Raw genomic sequence first — 17,711 nt, 5'->3', positions numbered from 1 at the left:
TGCTTTAGGAATAAAATAATCACAAGCTGTTATAGGCCAGGCTTATGATATCTTTGGTAATAAAATCCAGTCAAAAACCTAGTAGGTTTTCTGTCTGTCTTCTTCCAATCAGATTCATGTTAAAGTAACTATGCCCAAGTATCATTTTTGGTCATAGTCTTAAACCTACCAAATCTTTTCTAATATTATGGTGCCTGCTTCAGGGCTGGTTGAAACCGTAGACTTGAGGAGGAAGACAGCTTTCTCAAACAGATCTCTATAGCTCAGTAACTCTGAGTGATAGTCTTTGTTCCTGACGTTAGGATACAGGGGGACTGGCTTTTCCAGCCACCCAAAGCCCCAGATTGTGGGCCACAGGCAGAACCTCGCTTAGCAAAACTCTCTTCCTTCTGTCTTTGCAAACTGGCCAGCTCTCACATAAGCACATCTTTGTCATGTAATTTTTGTAAAAGCAACAAATACCAACAAACACACAACAACGTTATTAGTTTTCCCAAACAGTTCCCCTGCAGCTGTAAGACTGTAACTGGCCTGCCCTCCAAGTTACAGCAAGCAACAGTTTTAACAGACAGGACCCCTGGTATAAGGAGGATTACCAGCTTCCCAGCCTGCAGTGTCTTGTCCTCACTTTCCACTGCTGTACATGTTGCATTCTTGTTACTTCAGCACCCCATTCCTAATATGAGTCCTGTAGGTATTAGGGTATAGCTTAAGCAACTTTACAAAAGTCAACCAAAAGCAGAGACTCAAGTAAATACAAGTTATTTTTCTTTAGAAAACATTAATGGTTACCAGGGACTGGGGAAACTAGGGAGTTATTGCTTAATGCTTACCAAGTTTCTGTGTGGGGTGTTGGAAAAGTTTTGGAAACAGATAGTGGTAATGGTTGAACAACAGTTTGAATGTAATTAGTGCCACTGAATCGTACACTTAAAAATGGTTAAAATGGCATATTTTATGTTATATGTTTGACCACAAATTTTTTTTTTTAAAAAAAGGATTGATTTCTGTTGCAACTAACAGTACAGAGGTGAGTGGTCCAGAGCTGGAGGACAGCTCTGCCATCCTCTCTATGTGGCTTCCAGGGTCACTGTTGTTATCTTTAGTTCACAGCGAGCAAGGCGAGCATCTATAAAGAGATGCCCAGAAACTTCACTCATCACCTCATTCAGATTCCACTGTCCCACAGCTAGCTTTAAGGAAGTCTGGGAAAGGCAGTCAGGTGGCCATGTGTCCGGCAAAAACTCAGAGAACTCTAGTACTAGGAGGAAGGGGGAAATAGATACCGGGAGAAAACGGGCAGTCTAGGGAGAAGGTCCAGGGAAACTAAAAAAGTGAAAGCAAAGCTCAAACCAGTTAGTTTCAGAACTTGGAGAATTATACTATATGTTCCTCTTATCCATGTTTCCATTCTAATTTTAAAATAATAGTAATTATAGCATAACTATATAGTGTTTGCTCTTGTGCCAGGCACTTTCCTATGTACTTTAAATATATTTTCATTTGAATCTTCATTTTTGCCCTGTGACTTAGCCACTATCATTGTCTGTATCTTACAGATAAGAAAACTGAGGCTTAGAGAGGTTAAAGGACTAGCCAGTGGTCAGACAGCTAGTAAACGGTAGAACCAAGACAGTCTGACCTTGATGTGTGATCTTCCTAGAAACATGTCTATAAAAAATTTGCTGATTTAATCGTCGGGAGTAGTTTTTCTTTGACCTCAACATTTATTTACTTTTTCTCTTATTGTTTAAGAAACATTATGCTAAATGAAATAAGCCAGGCGCAAAAGGACAAATACTGTATGATTCCACTTACATGAGATTCCTATGGAAGTCAGATTCATAGGAAAGAAAGCAGGGTGGTGAGTGCCAGGGACTGGAGGCTGGGGAATGGGGAGTTAGTCTTTAATAAGTACTGCACTTCAGGTGGGGAAGATGTAAAAGTCTGCAGATAAGATAGTATTATTATTTGTATTTTTAATACGATATAGAAAATGTTTGTAATAATTTGAGAAAAATCCCTGAAAAATAGTGTAGAGTTCTGTGGCATTAAGCATATTCATGTTGTGCAAGCATCACCGCCATATATCATCAGGGCTTCTCCATGTTTTAGCATGTGGCAGAAGCTCTTCCTTTTTTAAGGCTTAGTAATATTTTATTGTATGTGTGCACCACATTTGCTTTATCCATTTATCCATTGACAGACATTCGCGTTGCTTCCTCCACTTGGCTGGCATTCGCATAAGGCTGCAGTGAACATGGTTGTAAAAATACCTGTTTGAGTCCTTCTACTTTTTTGGGATCTGTATGCAGAAGTTGAATTGCTGGATCATAGGATAATTCTGTTTCAAAAAAAAATTATTTTTTTAAGGAATCCCAGTAACTGTTTTCCACAGCAGCTGCATCATTTTACATTCCTGTCAGTGATGCACAAAGATTCCAAATTCTTCACATCCTTATCAGCGCTTATTTTCTGTTTTCATTTTTGTTGTCGTTGTTTTGTTTGTTTAGTTTTTGTCTTCACCCAAGGATATTTTTTCCATTCATTCTTAGAGAGAGTGGAAGGGAGGAGAAGAGAGAGAGAAACAGCAATGTGAGAGTGAGTGAGACACATCGATTGGTTGCCTCCCACCTGAGCCCTGATCTGGGCTGGGGATCTAACCTGCAACCGAGGTACATGCCCTTGACCGGGAATCGAACCCGAGACCCTTCGATCTGCAGGCAGACTCTAACCACTTAGCAAACCAGCCATGGCTGTTTTTGTGTTTTTTTTGATAACAGCCATACTAAAGGGTATGAAGTTAAAGTGGCAAATTTTGTGATACGTGTATGCTACCACAATGAAAAAACAACTTAGGTACCAATATTTGGTGCAGTCCTGTCAATGAGACTAAATGTGGATTCACTATAGTCCTTAAGGATACATTTTCAGCCTGGCCGGGCGTGGCTCAGCGGTTGAGCATCGACCTAGGATCCAGGCGATCAGGGTTCGATTCCCGGTCAGGGCACATGCCCGGGTTGCGGGCTCGATCCCCAGTCGGGGGCGTGCAGGAGGCAGCCGATCAATGACTCTCTCATCATTGATGTTTCTGTCTCTCTCTCCCTCTCCCTTCCTCTCTCTGGAATCAATAAAGATATATTAAAAAAAAAAAAAGAATACATTTTCACTCTAAGTTTGCAGTACCTACAATTTTATGAAGACCTCATAACTATCTCCTGAGGTTTAAAAAGTCCGTTATTTCAGAAATACAGTTGGATCATGAATTTTTTAAAAAGTCTGTAACACTGAAATGAAATAATTTATTAGAAGTTGGGATGTTCTAAAACTATTTGATAGTTTTGACAACCTAAACATAAATGTAATAACTAACTCATTTAGTGCTTTTTGGATCCAGTTAATTATTAAAGTTTGTTTTTGTTGTATTTATTACTAGGAAAACACCAAAATTCTACAGCAGCTACTCCCACTGCGGGCCAAAGTAGCCAAACTACTTGGCTACAGCACACATGCTGACTTTGTCCTCGAAATGAACACTGCGAAGAGCACAAGCTGTGTGACAGCCTTCCTAGGTGAGGTCTTTTCTATTCATTTTTAGTTGTATATTTCCATTTCTGTGACTGTTTTGCTGCATGATACCAACTTGACAGAGGGCCTTAGACTCTCATATGCTTTTGAGTACATCCTATTTTTTATTCATTTAAGAGGAGGTTACTGATCACTTACTATGTATTAGATACTGTGCTTGGTTCTAAGCGTTGCTCATTGTTTAATTACTATTATAGTCCTTCATTCTATGTTGCATCTTGCTTGGGATTTTTATACTAATGTCTAACAAGACATCTGGGGTCCTAACAGTGAGTATTAGCTTACCAGCTTTGTTTACTGCCACTTGGTGATTGTAGTTATAGTGTAGCTACTTATGAATTCAGATGAAATGAGCTGACAAATGTGACATAAATGAAAATAAACACATATAAACAAAAAATAAGCATTTTATACTCTAGGAGCCACTTACTGTATATAAAAGTAATGTCAAATAATACGCATCAAAACTATTATCTAATAACTATGTTCACATCACTAATCTTTTTAAAACCGTAGTTCTTAAGTCCATGACATTCAGTCATTGATACTGTACACCCTTCCCATCCCCATCTCAATTTAGTGTCACTACTCCAATAGTCACTGTTTTCTTCTCTCATCTTAGTGAAAATGGTTGAGTAACAACTTGGTATAGATGCTGATTTTTATTGTAATCTTCTCTAATCAGAGTTTACCAAAGTATGATTTTCTTTTTAACTTTCCTCTTGGCCCCTTTCAGACTTTATTCACCTTTAACAACTAGTCAAAGTATGTAGTCTTTTACTTTGGTATTTTTTTATTAGCTTAATTAAGTTGGAGGTTATTAATAATGGCTTAAAATCAGCCTTTAGCCCAAAATTTACTCCACTATGTCCTCACTGACCATACGTTGCATTATTAATGTATATGCTGGCATCATATGTGACATGTAGCAGATGCTCTATAAGTGATAGTTAGTCATATAATTCATTTATTCATTCATAAGACATTTAGGGAATAGCTATTCTATATTAGGAGTACAGTAAGTGGTAAAACCATAGAAAGGAATAAAATGAGGCCTCTTTCTCAATGAATTTTCCCTGAGTAGAAACAACAGAGATGTGAATAAGTAGTTGTCACATACTGATGCATGTTATACAAAAAATGTCTCAGGGAGTTAAGAGGTTTGATGAAAATGTTTCCTTTAGTTTTAACTGTACATACTGAAATTTTTTTTAAAGAACTGCCTGATTAACTTAATTCCTTTAAAGTCGTTTCCCTCTCATTTGAAATTGGCATATGCCCATCTGAGCCGTCCTCTCGCCCCTGTATTCTCATACCTCTGACAGACCCACTCAGAGCTGTTCCTCTTTTATCTTCTGTGAGTTCCCTTCTTTCCCTTCACAGCACTCCTCAGGCTCTGGCCTCACCTCACACGACGGGGCTGCTTCGCCAGCTGCCATGTTCCTTACAGAGCCGAGCATGTTTATCTTATATACAAAACAAATTGTGAAGAATAAATACATAATAAGAGCAAATTCATTTCGCCAAGTACAGTAAAATAGTCAAAAGTTGAGGTATCCATCTAAAAAGTGGAATCAGCCCTGCCGGCATGGCTCAGCGGTTGAGCATCGACCTAGGATCGGGGAGGTTGAGGTTCAGTTCCCAGTCAGGGCACATGCCCAGGTTGTGGGCTCGACCCCCGGGAGGGGGCATGCAGGAGGCAGCAGATCAATGACTCTCTCATCATTGATGTTTTTCTCTCTCTCTCTTTCCCTCTCCCTTCCTCTCTCTGAAATCAATAAAGATAGATACGTATTTTTTTTAAAAAAGTGTAATCATTGTGTCCAGATGGACCTTCTTCATAAGAATGGGGTAGTGAAACTAACCCATAGCCATCAAAGGCATTGAACAGTTTTAGTAATACTAGTCACAGGGCACATTGGATTTATTTTCCCTGCCTTTCTGGGGAGCCTAAGCCTCCCTCCGTCCCTCCTTTCCTCTCTCTCTCCCTCCCTCTCTCCCTCCCTCTCCCTCCCTCTCCCTGTCTCCCTACCTCCCTCTTTTCCTCCATCTCCCTCCCTCCCCCTCCCTCTCTCCCTCTCTCCCTCTCTCCTTCTCTCCTTCCTTCCTTCCCTTCCTCCCTCCCTCCCTCCCTCCCTCTCTCTCCTTCCCACCTCCCTTTCTCCTCAGTTTATCTGTTTCAAGCACTCTAGGAAGCACCATGCTGAAACATGGGTATGTATGAACATACTTGCTCCTAAGAGCAATACATCGTTGACTTTTCCCTCTTTCCTCACAGATGATTTAAGCCAGAAATTAAAACCCTTGGGTGAGGCAGAGCGAGAGTTTATTTTGAATTTGAAGAAAAAGGAATGTGAAGAGAGAGGTTTTGAATACGATGGGAAAATCAATGCCTGGGATCTGTATTACTACATGGCGCAGACAGAAGAGCTCAGGTACTCCATAGACCAGGAGGTCCTCAAGGAGTTCTTCCCCATTGAAGTGGTTACTGAAGGCTTGCTCGGCATCTACCAGGAGTTGTTGGGACTCTCATTTGAGCAAGTGGCAGATGCTCACGTGTGGAATAAAAGTGTTACACTTTACACTGTGAAGGAAAAAGCCACAGGAGAAGTGCTGGGACAGTTCTACTTGGACCTCTACCCAAGGTACAGGTTATCATGTTACTGGAAGGGATCTTAAGGATTCAGCTCCTACCCAGACTAACACTCTTGTCTTCCATAGATCTCTTGTTTGGTTCTTAGTAAAGCGATTAAAGATGGGGGTTCTGAAGCCAGAATGTCTGGCCAGAATGTTTTACTGTCCATTACTTACTTACTTTTGTATATTAACCTTATATCCTGTAACCTCGCTGTAATCACTGATTAGTTCCAGGAGTTCTTCTGTTGATTCTTTTAGATTTTCTACACAGTCCTGTCATCTGCAGACAAAGACAGTTTTATTTCCTCCTTCCCAATCTGTATACCTTTTTAATACCTTTTCTTGTCTTATTAGCTAGGACTTCCAGTATGATATTGAAAATGAGTGGTGAAAGGTAGCATCTTCCAGAACTGTTAACATTTAATGATTTTAATGATTTTAAATACTTGATTTGATAGAGCTCCAACATTATTGCCATATCTGAATCTGTTTTCTTTGCTTCTTGACAGTGTGTGGTTTTTTCCCTTGCATCTTTGTATGCCTTACAATTTTTTTTGAAAGCCAGACTTCTTATATTGACAGTAAAGACTGAGGTAAATAGTTTTAATACCTAGAAATGGGCACATAATTACTTCTGGTAGGCCTTTAATGTGTGTTTGATTCAATCTAGTTAGTAGTTGAGTTGGATTTGAGATTTGTTGTTGCCATGGTTGACCTCAGTGCACCAAAAACTTCAGATTACTGTATCTTACGTTTAGGATTGGAACTGGTTTGCCCGAGTTTTCCTCAGTGTCTGTTCCACCCTCAAGTTTAGGTCTTTCCTTTGTGCCATGCTTCAGAGCAGATCTTGTACCATGCTCTAGCTCCTCTCTCAGCACTAGACTGCTATTATTTGTTCCTGGATGCTTATTAGCCTGGTTAGGAAGAGGGAAGTCTCTGCTATTCTGATTAAGCATCACTCTTAGGTAAGCTCTGTGTCCCTGGGTCTTAGGAGTGTGGCCTTTCAGTGTTCCTGCCCCACCCTCGACCGTAAGTCGGGGCCCACAGTGCACTCTAGCTCTTCTGCGGGTGTAGAGGGTTTTTTGTTTCCTTCCCCAGGGGCAGTGGGTTTTCACTAGTGCTCTTCAGGAAGCATGGCTTGTTGTCCTTCTCCCAGAAGTTGAAGGCTTTTGTCCTGTAGGGAAGAGTAAAGAGGGTCTAGGCAGTGCCTTGGGCCTTCATGACAGCAGCTGCCCCGCCCCCAGAGCTTGATCCCAACTGATGCTTGCTCAGGGCCCCCATCCTGCCCCAGTCCCTTTGTGTGCATCCAGTGAGGTCTGTGGAGAAGACCTGCAGTTGGAGGCATAGTTTCCCTTTTCTACAGTTCCTGTTGGTTCTTGATTATTGCTGGTCCACCATCAGCGTTTAGCAATTTGTTAAATTTTTTTCTTACTGGTGTTTGCAGTATGTGCTCCAGGCTTTTTTAAAAAAAAAAAAAAAAAAGTGTGCTTCCTTCCTTCCTCTCTCTCTCTGGAGGCAACTGTCTTAGACCGTAGGTTAGTTGATTGCCATTCAACCTCTGCTTTCTGACAGATTCAAGGAAAGTTGTGATTTGCAGATTTTCCAGCATGTTATTGTTGTAAAGAGAGGAGCAATGATGCCTGTTCCAACTTTATACATCATAATAGTTGCTGGAAAAAGACTACTTTTTTTTTTTTAACTTTAATAGCATCAGCAGGAAGAAGCCTAAGAGTCACCAAGAAAAGATAATACAGAAAAATACATACAAATCAAACTAAAAAATTCACCCCAACCTGAAAGTACTGTTATTCTTCTAGCAAAAAAGAAGGTGGCAACCTAGTCCTAGAGTCTAATGGCCCTTAGCTTTTGGAGAGACCCTCGCCGATTCCACAGTGTCTAAGAACAGACAACTTTATGGTATCATTTATGCTTTTCCCAGGCTAACTGGGAGCATCTCTTTCAAAAAGGCTTGTGTAGTCTGTCACAGGAGCTCATTTAGTTATGAACCCTGATTCTTCCCTCCTTGAATAAAAAGAACCACCTTATTGTATGGAATTTGGTTTGTATCAATTCTGTTTTTAAGGGAAAACCACCTCGTGAATCAAACTGTATCTTTTATCTCAGATTTCAACACTATTTAGTGTTTAATGACTCCTTTCTTAAAAATTTTTTTATTGAATTTATTGGAGTGACATTGGTTAATAAATTGTGACTTCTTCTTTGAGGAAGAAAAGCAGGAGCTCATTTCAAAAGTTGGACATTTAATATTTTAAACAAAAATAAAAAATAAAAATAAATAAATAAATAAAAAGGAATGACCAGAAAAAGAAAAGAAAAAAGTTGGACATGCAGTGGGGTGGTGAACACACCATACAATATACAGATGGTGTATTATAGAATTGTATACCTGAAACCTGTATAATTTTATTAACCAATGTCACCCCAATAAATTCTATAAAATAAATAAATAAAATAAGTTGGACATGCAGCTGTATACTCAGTGTGGTACATATTCTTAATTCTGAAAAAAATTTTCAACAAAGGAAACCTTGGAGATATAACTCATGTGACGTGATAGTGGGGTTTTGTATGTTTAGTTTTAGTTTTTCCATTTTAACACAATGTCGACCTGCTTTCTAAAAAGTGAATTAAATGTTTTGAAGCGTCTTCTATCAAATATGTATGAAATATGACTTAACGGCTCAGAGAGGCCAGGGCAGTGTTGCTAGAGCAGCGTGCTCGAGTCTCACAGGCTGTGCTCTGGTCCCTAGGGAAGGGAAGTACAACCACGCAGCCTGCTTTGGCCTCCAGCCTGGCTGCCTCCTCCCCGACGGGAGCCGCATGATGTCGGTGGCAGCCCTTGTGGTGAACTTCTCACAGCCCCTCGCAGGTCGTCCCTCCCTCCTGAGGCACGATGAGGTGAGGACCTACTTCCACGAGTTTGGTCATGTCATGCATCAGATTTGTGCACAGGTGAGTGATTTTGATGGTAAACCTGCCAAATGCTTTTCCACATTTTTTTTCTCACTGCACTTAGGTTTCTCTCTTTACCATATTTTTTCAGAAGCTGAACATGTTCAAGAACTTCACAGGCCTTCTGCAAAAACACAAAATTTTTCTGATTGCATTCTGTTTCAGAGCATATTTGTACTTGGAGATGAATTCACTGATGAAAGCGCCTTATTGAGAATGAAAGAGAAGGAGGGGGAGAGAGAGAGAGAAACATCAGCGAGAGAGGACACGTCTATTGGTTGCCTTCCTGCATGCACCAGGGAGAAGCAGGGCCAGGGAGCAAACCCACAACCCTTCAATGTGCAGTCTGATGCTCTAACCACTGAGCAACATCGGCCAGGGCACAAATACTCTGATTTTAATTTTTTTCTTTTCCATAGGAATTTGGTATAAGCTTCACAGATAAACAACTGGTGTACTCTGTCTCTTCTGCTTGTTAATGCTTTGTGTAGTTAAATGGTTTTCAGCTATCTCAGGTTCTTGACTCCTTTTTTAATAATAAATATTTTATAAGTCCTTTGTTTACTAGCCTCAAATTAAAATCATAAATCATGTAGTATAACCATGGGGAGAATTTGCCAGAGAGGGAGTGTGTGTGTGTGTGTGTGTGTGTGTGTGTGTAATGGATTGTAGCTGATTTTTCTTTATTTCAGAATATGAAAACTACACTTATTCTCAACATTACAATGCAGTCCCATCAACTAGACCCCAACTGTTCTAGGATAAACCATATGAACTTGCTAATATTTAACTCATTGACATATGAAAACAGACAGTTCAGTAGTTCAATCTAACAGTTTTAAAAACTGATGTTGGCCATGGACACAGGCATTGGTGTGGAGAAAGCCTGGGGATGGGATGGATGTGGGGTGGAGAGGATCAGTGGGGATAAAAAGCGGACATCTGTAATATTCTCAACAATAAAGGCAAAGAAACTAATAAATCAAAATAAAAAAAACCAAAACACTGATGTTGGAGCATTTGAGATCCTGCCCCCCAGCTTATGTTGTCAGTTTGGCTTAAATAAACTCAAGAGCCTGGCCAGGTGTGGCTCAGCAGTTGAGTGTTGACCTAGGATCCAGGAGATCGGGGTTCAATTCCCGGTCAGGTCACATGCCCGGGTTGCGGGCTAGGCAGCCGATCAGTGACTCTCTCATCATTGATGTTTTTATCTCCCTCTCTCCCCCTCCTTTCCTCTCTCTGAAATCAATAAAGATATTTTTTTAAAAAACAAAACTCAAGAAATAAAATTTAAAAACTGATGTTAACAGAAATGGAAGGACAGTTTTCCAAATTTGAAATCTCTATATATCTCTAAAGGTAAATTTTAATATATAATCTTTTTATTAGAATAGTTTTAGATCTGCAGAAAAGTTGCAGAGATAGTACAGAAATTGTCCAAGTGCCCCTCACCTTGATTCCCTTATGTTAGCATCTTACCTTACTATAGTATGTGTGCCACCACCAGGAAGTTGGTGTCGGTACAAAACTCTGAACTAAACCCCACACTGTATTTGGATTTTACTAGTTTTTCCCTAGCAGCCTTTGCTTATAACAGAGAATTTTTATAATTGATATAATGTCCTCGTGAAAAGAAATATTTTTTTATGGTTTTCAAATGGTAATGCCTTGGCACACCTACGTACTAAGACATAATGTCGTATACGTGGATTTGCACTATATGTGAACAGCCCTGAATCCAGCAGCAGGGTGGACCCAACTGCAGGCTGATATAAGTGGTTTGTGTTGCCAGCTCAACTCCAAGAATGGCGTTGCCGTTGTCTTAGTTCATGTTGCTATAACAATAGCATAAACCAGGTAGCTTATAAACAACAGAAGTTTCTCACAGTTCTGGAGGGTGAAAGTCCAAGATCAGGGTGCCTGGTGAGGACCTGCTTTCTTGTCCTCACATGGTGGAAAGGGTGGCGGACCTCCATGGGGCCTCTTTTATAAAGGCACTCATCCTGTTCACGAGGGCTCCATCTTCAGGACCTACTCGCCTCCCAAAGCCCCACCTGCTGCCATCACACCGGGGATATTGATTTGGGGAAGGAACACATTCAGCCCATAGCATAGTGGTGACGGGATTTCCCAAAATGGTGAACACCTCTTAAGAAGCTTCCAAAAGAAAAAGTAGTCTTACTTTGATTTACACAGTTGATCCCAGTATTTAGCACCTTGGAAATTAAAAATGTGTAAAAAGGACTTTGCAAAAATATGTGCAGTGGAGTTAGTTTCTAGGCTCACTCAGTTGTAGATTTTTCATTTATTTGAGTGCCCAGCGAGAAATACGAGGCGCGCAGAGCAGGGGACAATTTTTGTTGTTCTGACCCATGCAGTTCAGTCCTGAACATCCGGCATCCCTAACCCCCAGAGTAGCCTCTGATTTTGCAAGAACCGAAAATGTATCCACTCATTTCCAAAATGCTACAATCCTGATGCTTCTATGTTTTATTTAAAACAAAAAACAAAACAAAAAAAACAGAGGGGAATAGGATATGAATCTGTTCAGATAATTAAGTCCGGACATACTAATGTAACCGTTTCTATTCTCTGTTTAACCCAAGAAATAACCTAAATTTTCTTACTTTTAAATTCTATTTTTACAGCAATAGGAGTCCAGAAATACTTATTTTCCATCATTGTCCATTCTAATGACTAATGACTAATGTTTTCTTTAATTAGGATGCATCTAGTTTCCATTTTTCTAAATTACTTTTATGAGTAACGTAGAAAAGTGAAATAATTTTCTTAATTTCAGACTTATGGGATATTACTTAGATTATCCAAGATCTAGTTATGTATTTATATACCGGCCTACTTTTAGAACAGTGGATCTTAACTTTGGAGGATCTAAGGACCCTACAAAAGTCTTATTTAAGCTGTGGATACCTCTTCCAGAAAAATGCACATGTACTTATCCACTCAAGTTTTTACATGGAATTCCAAAGAGCTCACAGAGCCCTTGAAGCCCAGACCATAATAGATTCCAAGTAAAGAACTCCTGCAGTTTCCTCTTTATTTGGATATGATTATCAGCTAGTGATTTCACAAGGAAGTAATTTGGCGTCCTAATTTCACATTTATTAAAATAATAGTGAGCCCCGCTGGCATGGCAAAGCAGTTGAGCATCAACCTATGATCCAGGAGATAGAGGTTCGATTCCCGGTCAGGGCACATGCCCGGGTTGCGGGCTCGATCCCCAGCATGGGGCGTGCAGGAGGCAGCCCATCAATGACTTTCTCATCATTGATGTTTCTCTCTCTCTCCCTTCCTCTCTCTGAAATCAATAAAAATATATTTTAAAATAAATAAATAAAAAAGGTAAAATGATAGTGATCCTCAAATGGGGTTTCAGTGCTGTTGATATATGTCCTTGTTTTCGGACACAGACCTCTTATAACCTTAATATCATATGCTTACCACATATTCATAGTGCAGTTCTCCACAACTCTGTTACTTTCATTATTGATATTATTTTTGATCCTTTGAGGTGGCACTTTAGTACTGGAAAATATTACCTTGGTACTATGTCATTTTAGAGCTGTTTGACTCATGACGGAAATATTTGTTTATCCCATCAGTTTGGTGTCTCTTGGAGCAGTAGACTATATTCGAGTCTGAAAGCCTGCTTAACCTCGTTCATGAACACAACATGTGTCCTACAGTTGAACAGTATGTTAGTGCAGTCTCTTACCTGGTTATCTCCTCACAAGATTTTCTTTGACAAATCTGTGATTTGTCTATTAATCCTTTCAAATGTCCTATCACATTTTAAGAACTTTTAAGGTAGTCATACATGGAACCCAGTGATCACTACTTTTGTCTTAAAATATAGGCACAGATCCATATATTTGCAGCTTTGTAATAATTTCAAACCCTTTTGTACTGACCTGACCTGAATGGCAGTGAATGAGGAGTTTAATAGCTTTAATGTTTAGTAAAACACTTCTGATGTACCTGGCAACTATGTTGTGAATTAAAAACTTCCTGTGCATATTTAGTACATTGGATCTGAGCTGTGCCGCTCATTGTGAGTCCTCCGCTGTGGCAGTTTGCAGGCTTGATGACCAGCCGGGCTGGTTGGAGCCTGTCACGGGGATATTTAAATGTCGGCAGGAACAGCCAGTTTCAAGCATGTAGATGCACTAGTTCCATCTGTCTACCATCTCATCACTCAGGAGATGAGTTTTGCTCCTATTTGCTTGTGTTTACACTGCAGGGGAGGTAATTTTGAAGATGGCAATCAAGAGGTGGTATCTCTAGTGTCTGTTCCTGTTTCAAGGCTTTATTGTGGTTGAGGCTCTCAGTGATCGCTGGCCTTTTGAACTTATGAAGAAAAGAACCGTCGTGCTTCTTCCAGCCTCCATTGTGGTGCCTGTGATGGTTTGCGAGTTAAGGGCATTTATCAGTTTTGGACTGTTAGAGATATTTTAAAGCAACCCCTCAGAATCACAAAGCCTTACTAATTAAAAATGAAAGGGACGGAAGAGCAGATAAAATTCAAATCGTGATTTTTAAATAAACTGTTAATTTGGTCAAGAGACTAGTAGAGCATCTTGTCTACTTTAAGTATCTTTAATTAGGTACAGTCGTAATTAAACATATCCTGTGTCAGTCAGGCAGGCACACTGGTGTTACGACAAGAGCACTAGATTAAAGATCATCTGTGTGTTTGTGGGTCTGGCTATGTGACTTTGGCAAGTTATTCGTCGTCCTTGAGCCGTCTTATTTTCCTTACCCATAAAATGAGAATGGCAAAACTTCTCATAGCTCCATCCCTGGGGTGCTGATGAGAGATTAAGTGATGTGTGAAAAGGTACTTGGGAAAACGTAAAGTGCTATACATATTAGAAGTAGTCTTGTAACTGCTTATATGTAATTCAGAGCTTTGGGGATCTATAAGTAGCATACAAGTCATAATTTAAGAGGCAGGGGTGGAGTTGCCATGAGGAGAAGTACAGTCACTAGGGTTTAAGAGAATTCACAGATGGATTTTGGGTGAGGATCTGTGGCAGGTGATTGGAAACCTTAGGTTTCTGTTTGGGTTTGGTTTGTTTTAATGACTACTGCCTGCTTAGAAGTTTGATTCCTGAAGCTAGAGTAGAATGGGCAGTTTAGAGTAGTGGGAGTGGTAGGAGATTAGCTGAAGAGAGATGTGGCTGTGTTATCTGCATCGTTAACACCAAGGAATAGATACCTGGAGGAAGCCTGGGACAAGCTGAGTTGGACCAGCCAAGACCATCCTGCTCAGGCACACCGGGCAGGCTAAGGAGCATAATAGCAGCCAAGATGTACTTGGCACTTCCCATGTGCACGCACTATGGAGACTCGGTGCCTTACACTTACGAGTTAATTTCGTCCCTACAGTATTCTCTGAAGTAGATTTACCAATCTACTGCTATTATTATACTTTTATTTTTCCCATTTCCAAATGGAAGAAGCTGAGACTTAGGAAAGTTAAATGATTTACTCAGGATCTGACTGTCAAGCTCTTCACCACTCTGGCCTATAACCAACCATTCTCTGTGCTCTCAATCCATGCACTGGAGACACTGTGTTTGGTCTCCCAAGTATGTCTTTCTCCTATGTTTCTTAAATGGCACTCCCTCTAAATCAGTCTCACTTAAACTCATTTGGAATAAATGAGTTTATCTAATTCCACGCATCCCTCTGTGTAAGCTGACCTCTTAGGTTTCAGTCCTGATAGTACAGTGAACACCTGTCAACAGCCTTGTGTTCTTTGCTCCCTACTCCCAACCTTGAACAATGCTATCGTTTCCAACGTCACTGTTAGAAGTGATTTCTTTCAGGATCTCATTTTCATTATTTATTTGTGTGTTCATTTGTTTATATATAATACATACTCACATGTGTACATGGAATAAATGCTAAAGTCATAAACCAAATGTGATGATCTTTGCATCACTTATTTCTGCTTGGAGACAAGCTATTATTTTCATTTACTTACTGTATTTTTAAATAATTGGAAAAATGTTTTTAAAAGAGAAAAGTGTTTAATTACCTCAGAGACAGTTATTGATTATCTATTGTGCCTGACATACTGAATATGGTAGGATGAGTTTCAAAACTAAAAAAAGGTAGTATCTTGAATGTTTAGATTTTAGTTTGAGGTCATGAAATGTAAATTTTTAAAAATTAAAACCTATTATTAAAGGATACAAATATTGAAAGAATAGTGAGATGATGCTATGTTGGAGGCTAAGAGGTCAGGTCGAGCCTGATAATAAGAGAAAGTCTCTTAGAGTTGTTTCAAGTTTGGGTCTTCATATAGAAACATTCTCACAGCTTCATTTATTTCACAAATATTTATTGACCATCAACGACTTTCTGGGGTTGTGTTGGCTTTTGGAGATAGAGTGGTAAATAAGGCATGCATACTCCCCAGCCTACTTTGCATTTGAGTTTGAGGAGTACTTGTATTTGTTTATATCTAAAAAGAAGCCATTTCAGTATAAGAAGTAGTAATCAGGAAGGTATAGCCAGTTTGGGAGTAAGCCTGTGAATTTAAGATGCAGTTTTCAAGATTCCTGTAGATTATGTGTTGTTTCATGTGTCTTTAAAATGATGGTGGTGATATGAGCTGTTGAACTATGGGCTGCTGTGAAGATTAATAAAAGAGTTAACAGTGTTATTCAGGTTCTCTCTATTACTATTACTCCAGTGATTTCTAGGTATACGTGAAGTTAAAATCAAGCCTGACCTTTAACTCTCTATTTATGGCAAAGCCTAGGAGACAGTAGCACTGTTCTTGTTTTAATGCTTCGTTATATGAATGTCTCTATCATTCCTGGGTTTAGGGGTAGATCAGACAGGTCAGGATATGGAATGACCACTGACAAATAAAATTTTTTTTATAAAAGTACTTTTTAGGGTTCTTTGGAACCCATAGTTTAAAACTGGGGGTGGGCTTGGCTGTGTGGCTCAGTGGTTGAGTGTCAACCCAGGAACCAAGGGGTTCAATTCCTGGTCAGGGCACATGCCCGAGTTGCTGGCTTGATCCCCAGGTAGGGGGCGTGCAGGAGGCAGCCGATCGATGGTGTTTCTTTCTCATCGTTGTTTCTATCTGTCCCTCTCCCTTCCTCTCTCTCTAAAGCTGGGGGTGGTATTTGCTCGCTACTCAACGATGAGTAATAACTCAGCCGCCTCGCTGTTTTGCATGTCCGGCCCCCATCAAGCTGCTGGATCCTGAGATTTGCCCTCGGTTTCTGTCGTGGGCATAGACAGTGGCTGGCTGTGGATGCCTTGCTCTTTAAGATTTAGTTGTTTGCTAGAAATTGAGCTTTTGAAATTTGTAGATTCTTTGTTTCCTCATTTGAAAAATATTTAAATGATACTACCCAAAGGGCACACAGAGAAACAGCGCAACTGACTTTCGGGAAATTAGTAAGCAGCAGGGTTATTTTTAGCTTTTACTCTTTGCAATCATTTCCTTTTGTTCTTTAGAAGACATTGTTGATCTGTTCATTCATTTGCTGTGCTCTCTCCCCCACTGCAAGATGGCTTTAGATAGAATAAGCCTTCTCTTCTCGACTCTGCATGACATAACTGCATTAATTCTTCCTTTATTCAATTCTAACTCATGACTTATTCATTTGCTCATGTTTTTCTAGGTTCTGAAACACCGTCATCACCACCAACACACACATGCATTTTGTTTTTATTTGGGGTTGATTTTCCCCCACCATCTGCAAATACTAATTAAAAAATATTCACACAAGCAGGATATGCAAAATTTATGTTTTTTGTCAAAATGTTGTATAGTGGTAGCTGATGCTGTGATTTTGCCTTTATTTGCTGGTAGTACTTATTTAAAAACTATAATCTTTAGAAAATTGTGTAGTTCGTATTACAGAATTCCGAGTCCAGAATAGATGGTTACAGAGGCTGGCATGTGCACGTCAGCCTTATAATTGGTCTTTGAAAAATCTTCCAGTACATAGAGGAAGTCAGATTTCTACGGAAGTACACTAAAACCGCTTACTCTTTACATAAAGGCAAATTTGATCTGATTTAGATCCCTTCCAAGAAGACTCGGTCATTTTGTAACAGTATAACTTAACCTTTTATTTTATTTTTTTCTATTTTTTTCAATAAGATAGGGAGGCATTATAGCATTTGTGGTTAAAATTTGCATCAGATCACATGGTTTCAAATCCTAGTTCTTTTAATTGTAGTGTGCCTCAATTTCCTTATCTCAGATACGGAGATTACATAACTTACTTCATACAGTTGTTTTGGAATTTAAATCAGATAATCCATGTAAAGGACCTAGCATAATGCCTGACATAGTAAAGTCTCAATAAATGTTGGATGTTACAATTATTGTATAAGTTTGTTTTATCTAAATGTAGGTTCATTTGCTTTAGAAGATTATATACAAAAAAGAGGCAAAATATTCAGCAGTTTTCTGGAACCCTTTCCCTGTAAGAATTTTTTATTGGGATGTCCTC

At 39.5% G+C, this 17,711-nt stretch overlaps 1 protein-coding gene across 4 annotated transcripts in view; it reads left to right on the top strand.

The window, feature by feature from the left end:
* NLN (neurolysin) overlaps positions 1–17,711 on the top strand; it is a 69,529-nt gene that overhangs the window by 39,054 nt on the left and 12,764 nt on the right. For all 4 annotated transcript variants that reach the window (XM_081132812.1, XM_081132813.1, XM_081132811.1 and 1 more), the window contains exons 7-9: positions 3,437–3,572; positions 5,867–6,233; positions 8,997–9,198. In XM_081132812.1, coding sequence (XP_080988938.1) covers positions 3,437–3,572; positions 5,867–6,233; positions 8,997–9,198 — 705 coding nt within the window. The remainder of the gene's footprint in view (positions 1–3,436; positions 3,573–5,866; positions 6,234–8,996; positions 9,199–17,711) is intronic.

Source organism: Miniopterus schreibersii (genome assembly GCF_964146895.1).
Source record: "Miniopterus schreibersii genome assembly, chromosome: 3".
Taxonomy (NCBI): Eukaryota; Metazoa; Chordata; class Mammalia; order Chiroptera; family Miniopteridae; genus Miniopterus; species Miniopterus schreibersii.
The sequence above is the reverse complement of the archived record's forward strand: the minus strand, read 5'-3'. Positions and strand labels throughout refer to the sequence as shown.